We start from the raw sequence: 7337 nt of genomic DNA, 5'->3' as shown, positions 1-7337 counted from the left end.
AAGCAAAAGAGGCACCGATAACGCCGTACCACAGACACAAGAGTGCCCCGGAACAAATCTTCAGCTCAGCTTTTGTGAGGAGCAAGCCGGACCGCAACGACATAGAAAACACCTTATCCGACTCATTTGTAAACAAAATGAGCCCACAAGATGCACATGCCCAAATAGCCGTCGATTCAGAAGCTCCTTCCTTCATGGGCGTTGGCAAGTCGCGAAATCTACTTCTTTTGGGTAGTCATCAAGTAGCTTGGCGACACGCTCGCGCGTCACGGACCCTCTCTTGCCGCAAAGCACCTCGCCGCCGTAAACAAATGATCCCGGTTGGTACCGCAACAGTAATAGTATGCAAGAGCCAGGGGTTGCCAATACAGGATTATACGGAATTGACGGTGGGTCAGCGCAATAATAAAAAGGGAAATTCCACAATTACTAATAAAAAACTGCAGTAAGTATTGCAGTATTGCCTACAGCTCTGCGTCACTTCCAGCTGAAGCTAACCTCGTCACATCTAATAAATCCCTGTTTGCATGCAAAAACAAAATCAGCTCAAAATTGGCAGGCGACATGCATGTCCGCTAAGATGTAAGCAGCAGCTTGCACTGCGAGAATAATCGCTCGCATGCATTTGATGTTGGGGGTAGCTGCTTCAACAAATCGCTGTAGATAATATCACCACTGTCTCCTCTATGCTTAGCGCGCTTGCTTGGATCAGCACAAAGAATATGCGTCGCGTAATCTTCCTTGCATGCCTTCCTCTTACTACCACTGCTTAAGATCTCGAATCGCTTGACCGCTGCAGCTTCTGCAGCTGAAGGAGCACCTCCGTTGATCGTTGCAAGTTGCTTGTTTGTGGACTCTCATTCATGCCCCAGGACTATGACGAGGATGGCCTCCACCAATTTCAAGCCACATACCACACGTACCGGTATACCCTTTGAAACCAGTCGGAGACCAGCCGGATCGATCGCTGGTACGGATCAGAAGCAGCACATCACAAGTTGACGTGTTGGACACTCACCTGAGCGACCATAAGGGAATCTTATTGCATATTCGATCCCTACGAACCCCATTCGCATCGTAAAACCAGCGAGGGCATACCCAGTACACCCATACGCCGATTGTCTGGTCAAAGCAGCGATTGCGGGACAACTGGACGCTTTTCAGGACTGGATAGCTGAGGCAGACAAACCAAGCGCGATCGATGTGGCGAAAGCGTGGGACCTCACCAAGGTCAGGATTGTCATTGCGTGCAAAACAGCCAAAAGGAAGGCACGTAGTCGCATCAAAAACACTCGTAAACAACGCCTTCGACGCCTGCATCGACAACTCGAACGGGCGGAGCATGCACGGTACGGTGAAGTCGACCAAATACGCGACCTCACGGACAGTCTTGAGATGATTACATTACAGGACCAACGGAACGTCGGACGTACACAGCTCCTACGGCAAAAGCTCTCAGCACTACAAACTGCGCGAACAAAAGCGAAAATGCACAAGAGATTCCGAGACCATACATGGACTGACGCACGCACATGTAAAGCCTTGTTTCGGCGTATTTCGACCAAATTCGCCGATAACGTCATTCCGACGCTAGTTTCCCCGAGCGCTGTACCTCAGCGTGGGGCCCAGGACAAAGCGGAGATTCTAGCTGATGCTTGGACCCCCATTTTTTGCAAGGAGGCACCTGGCGAAGACGGAATGAAAGCTCTACTCTCGAGACTTGAGCCACCGCCGTTCGCGGCCATGCTGCGGCAGCTTGATGACCCGATTACGGAGGCTGAGGTGGCTGGAGCGATAAGAGTGTGCAAACCTGGTAAGGCCTGTGGGCCGGACGGGCTGGGCAATGGTTTTTACCGAGATCACGCGGCCGTGCTTACTCCCATTCTTACCACATTGTACAACACGTGGTTCGAGTACGGTCACTTCCCGCAATCCTTCCTTGAAAAAGACATTTTCTGCTTCAAAAAGACCGGAGACCTGTCGAACCCTCTGAACTACCGCCCGCTGGCACTACTCAACTCGGACTACAAGATTTTTACGCGGGTACTTGCAACTCGGACAAACATACCTTTGCCCGAGCTGATCCACCCTAATCAGGCAGGTTTTGTACCTGGACGCCAGATACACGATACGATTGATCTGTTCTCGGCGGCACGTCAAACGGCAGCGACGGATGATACCCAACGAGAGGCAGTGGTGGCACTACTCGATTTTGAGAAGGCGTACGCCTCGTTAGCACGTCTCTTCTTAGTCATGGTGCTGCAGTGGGTGGGTTTCCCGCCCCGTTACGTTGCCGCCATCAGGTTCCTCCATCATGGAACAACAATCCGCTTCCTCGCCAACGGCCTACGGTTCCGAAGTGTTCAGGTCACCAGTGGTATACGACAAGGATGCCCGTTGGCACCTCTCCTCTTCTTACTGGCACTGGAACCGCTCTATCGACTCATTGACATGATGGAAGCCATCTCAGCGATCCGCTTGCATACTGCAACACGGTCCGTCACACTGAAAGCAGCAGGTTTCGCTGACGATACAGCGGTATATTTGGGCTCACCCTCATAAATACCTGTCATGCTCCGGATAACGGGGAACTACGGCGAAGTCAGTGGGCTCAAAGTGAACCAGACGAAAACCCTGATCATAGCATTACATCCAAGTGGACTACTCTCAGGAGTGGGCACTGATAACCCAATTCCAGTACAGACTGCATCTAGCTTCCATCGCTACTTGGGGGCGCAAATTGGAGGAACCGGGATCACGGACTACACTTGGACCAAAACAGTGAAACAATTAGCGATCCGGCTTCGACTGGCGCAGCTCAAAACTCTTGCACCAGCCCAGAGAGCTATGATAGCAGCAGCGATCATCATGCCCAAGCTCCTATTTGTAGCCAGACACACTTGGCCTACCACTGCATGGCTTTTCGAACTCCAAGCGCGCGTCCTGAATTTTGTTTGGCACGGTTTATTTTGGGACACTGGAGTAAGCGGGAGTCATTGGATCAGTCAGGATATCGCGGCCCTACCACGGAAAGAGGGCGGGCTAGCGGTACCTAATGTCAAAGCCGAGGTCTTAGCATTAGCTGCGACGGAGGTGACGCGCTGGGCACTCACGAGCAACTGCACCATGCTCATCGCCGGGGGTATACTTTTTAGCGGCACAACCGGGTCTGGGGCATCTGAAACCTACGTGCCGTTAGGATTTCGGACATTTGGCATCTCGGGCCTACCATATCCAGATTCCCTATAGAAGGCAGGCCGCCAAATGCTTCATGCGACAGGAGACGAGGAGATACAGCCCCCGGGTCGACGAACGATGAGGGACATGCAACAGCTACTTGACCGCGAACTGCCGAGCAACGTGACGGACTGGACCGACGGCATGTGCTTGGTGAACATCGCAGCCTTCCACGGTCCCACATTAAGAGGATTGCAGGAGTGGTGTAGTAGCAGCAGAGGCACTGCCTGCCTGGAGTGGCTTCCGCATACGGAAGTCAGGGCTCTACAGCTTTACGACTTCGAATCAAAACGGGTGGACATATCAGCGGTCATGCCATTGCTGTCGACGGCGCTCACGAGCGTTGGAGACAATATCGTGTGGAAATTGGTTACGCGGACTCATATCGCGTTTCAAGCGAGGTGTGGCGGTGAGTCAGTGGGGCGAGTGTCATCCGCGCGACGACATCAATTGATGGTTTTCATCGGTCTCCTCCTGGCTAACTTCCCCGAACTGCTACATTCGCGGGCCCATATCGATGAAATGCGCCTTCACTCCCCCACTAAAACCCACCCGTTCATCCTCGAGCCTCCTGTTCCCACAAACGACAAACATGCTCGGCTGATAGCAAGCGGGGAAACTTCGGTGACGGATATTCCAGCGGACTCAGCAGCGGCGCTTCTCAAAGGGGCTCACCAGGCCATTGGGGGGAGCAAAATCATCAAGGGAATCCACCCGCACCCGAGCATGGCGCGCCTTGTTTGCCTATGGGCGGGGGGGGCGTCATTCTCATAAACGAGCGCATTACAGAGCAAAAGCAGCCAGGGCGGCCAGGATACGCGGAGCACAAGACTTACGGTTGCGTCACGAAGCGTGGGCTCGCCAATGGCCGACTATGGCTTCTGCGCTTGACCAATTCACTTGGAACGCGACGCGAAGGGTGTTAGGGCTCAACGTGTGGGGAGAGCAGCTACTATACCGGCTTAAAGCACGAGGGCTAAACCTGTTCGTCCGCAGTGAGAACAGGATTGCGTGCCCTCACTCGACCTGCGTCAATACGGAGGCGACTTTGGAACACGGGTTTTGGAGCTGCCCAGTAGCACACAAACTCTGGACGCGCTTCACTCAAACATGGGTACAACTGGGTCTTGAGGCGGATATCAACGATCCAGCCACCGTTCAAAACCCCACGCTTGACATCATCCCTCCAGGAATATTCGAGTTCATCGAGCAGACGGTAACATGGCACTCGCGCGAGCTGAAAGACGAGATGATCAAGCATGCCACTCTTGCTGCGCAGCTGTGCTGGCGCCTCGGCTTCATATCGGTTCTACAAGTTATCTGGAAGTGGAGGGGTGAATACATGCAGCCAGAACCCGCCACCTCAACGACACGATTTGAAGCGATCATTACTGCCCGATTGCATTATAACTACCGTAACATCGAGGCACACTACAGCGAACATACGTCCAAGGCGGTTCGTAGGGCTGCGACGAGCGTGGTAAACGCACTGCTTACTCGCCACAACAACGCGAGCCATGCGGTGATCCCACGACATACAACGCATGTTTTACTCTTCGACGGAGGGTCGCGAGGCAACCCAGGACCGGGAGGCAGTGGCTCGGTTATTCTACGACTCGAAACGGGGGCGACAGCGGTGACACCCATTTGGTGTGCCAGCATGGCGTTCGGCAACGCTTCTACTACAAACAATGTCGCTGAATATCAGGGGCTCCTCGCCGGACTCAAGCACGTAGTCGGCGCCAAACTTCCACAGCTGCATGTAATTGGGGACAGCAAAATGATCATCAAGCAGATGCAAAGCAGACGTCCTCCACGGGCACCACATCTGCAGAGACTTTACTGGAAATGCAGGAGACTCGCTGATCTAAGCAGCGTCCAATCTTGGACGCATCACTTTCGAAGCCACAACAAGACGGCGGACGCACTCGCTAATCTGGCAATGGACACGCACGCAAGCAGACAAATAACAGCACCGGACACAGGCCCACTGCCGATCGGGGTGTGGAGCAACGCGTTAACACACGCAGCTAATGATGTCAACAAATGGCAAACGCGATTTGTGGACGATGACGGACAGGAATACAGGACTAGTCATCCTAAAGTAGAGACCGAAGCACAAAAAGACTAGCATTGGAATGGGTGGTAGTCTCGGATATTGATGATCATTAGGTCACTAACAGAGCACAATATACCTAACTTGAAATTGAATTGTTTGTGGACTCTGAGATAATTATTGGCTATCAGATTCATAACTAAGAGCTAGTAAGGGCAATACAGACATACATCAAGATACGGTGTTGAGAGTTTCGTAAGGCATCCTAAGTTTCTATGAGCCTACTTTTGCATATATATCATATTCATATTTTTAAGAAAGTTGCAGTAATCCATTTTAAATTAAAAAAACTGATTTTAGTGATACTGAAATTTTTAATTCAGACCCCTGCAAGAGCCAACCGCGGTTCTTGCGGTGACATTCATCAGATCTCATCCTCAGTCACATGTTCAGCTGAAAGAATTCGAGAGCTCAACTCGTCACGAATTCCTTTATTTGCTTGAGAAGACGTGCTACATTACGCGCGACGACTTGTTCTTTGGGTATGCAGACGCACATCTCTTTACGTTCAATCACATGGTCACGGTAGCCGCTCGTGGCGTCTCCGTTTCATTGGCGCGCTGATGGCGGCGTCGCCAATTCCTCTCAACACAAGAATCAAACGCCTTGGCGACCGGGCGATGACTCACCGAATCCAGTCGGTGCTCGTTCTGTCGAGTTTTTCGCTCTCGCTGTCTTGCATTTGGTCTGGAGCGGGCATCACCGGAAGAAGCCACGCGTGGCCGCTGCCGCCGATCGAGCACCCGATGGCGAGCACGCCTTTCACGCTGGAGCTTACTCCGTCTAGCTCAATCGTCAGCGCGACGGTTAAGGGATTCTCGGTCATCCACATCACCACTTTCACTACCCTCGCGGACACCTTGAAACGCGACCTTTCTTTGGTCGTCCATCCAAACTCGACCCACACCCAGCCAAAAGCACGGGCGATCCCATCCATCGCCACAAAAGAAGTGAGCGTTCCCATCTTGGTGGTCGCCCAGTCAGCCCCTGTCAAGCCCGTTGCTGAATCTCGATGGACATATTGGTAAGCCAAAGTGTACCGGTTCACGTCGGTACTGGTATTACCGGCTTCAGTTTACCGGATTCTGTATTACCGACCGCCTTATCACAGCAACGCCTTTCAGGCTAACTGCTATACCAGTAAAACTCTAGCGGTCCAGCTCTCTTGAATTTAAAAAAGCCTTGTGAAAAGTCGATACAATAGTCAAGAAAATGAGTGCATTTGTTATTTAAGCATAATATATGAGCAAAACAACCAAGTAAATACCTAAATAACAAATCTACTAAAATGTTAATGCAAAGCCTTACCTTACCAATTTTTCCTCGTCTATTTGTATGTGATATGAAGTCGTATATAGTCCAATACTTGTTTTGGCTGAAGCTATATCACAATATACTGTGATGGCCTTTGCAGAGTGCATCCACCGTAGATTCAACGTCCACATTGCCGATTCGAAAACAATGTGAATGAAGGAAAATGCGATATGGGATTGTACGCTCATTAGGGAAACAGTGCACATTTTGTGCTCATGTACGTAATAAGTCGAGCAACAAGCCAATTAAAAAGAAAAAAAACGCATTGAAATTTACAATGCAGTGGGTATATACGGTGGAGCGTCTAATACAAATTATCAGGTCCAACAAAAAGGTATTTAAAAATATTAAAAAAAGAGCCCCATTAAACTAACAAGATAAAATCTGGAGCTTTCAATTTTATCCTTCCGCGTAGTGGGTCCATTTTCGTAGCCAATACACATCATGAAATACCAATTAACAGCGTTAAATATTCTTAAAGCCCAAAAAACATTTTATATGTCGCATACTTTATTGAAGGCTTTTGAAAACTGGCCCCGCGAAATCATACACCATAATCCAGGCTGGTATAAGGGCCAAGGCCTTCGAAAGGTGATATACCTGCGTCTGGTGAGCAGGGGTTAATAGCATCGGCACTTTGGGCAATACTTATGATCCTGATACAGTTAAA

General features: G+C 50.6%; 1 protein-coding gene across 1 annotated transcript in view; it reads right to left on the bottom strand.

Moving 5' to 3' along the window:
- Positions 1 to 5667: 5667 nt before the first annotated feature.
- The window catches only part of PITG_18116 (uncharacterized protein), a gene marked incomplete at both ends in the record, with an annotated part of 3200 nt that continues 1530 nt past the window's right edge, over positions 5668 to 7337 (bottom strand). Inside the window, 3 exons of the mRNA XM_002997695.1 lie at positions 5668 to 5680; positions 5983 to 6340; positions 6944 to 6971. Of these exons, the coding sequence (XP_002997741.1) occupies positions 5668 to 5680; positions 5983 to 6340; positions 6944 to 6971 (399 nt within the window). The remainder of the gene's footprint in view (positions 5681 to 5982; positions 6341 to 6943; positions 6972 to 7337) is intronic.

The sequence above is a fragment of the Phytophthora infestans genome, genomic scaffold (assembly GCF_000142945.1).
Source record: "Phytophthora infestans T30-4 supercont1.68 genomic scaffold, whole genome shotgun sequence".
Taxonomy (NCBI): domain Eukaryota; phylum Oomycota; class Peronosporomycetes; order Peronosporales; family Peronosporaceae; genus Phytophthora; species Phytophthora infestans.
Note: the sequence above shows the minus strand (reverse complement) of the source record. Positions and strands in the feature narration are given on the sequence as shown.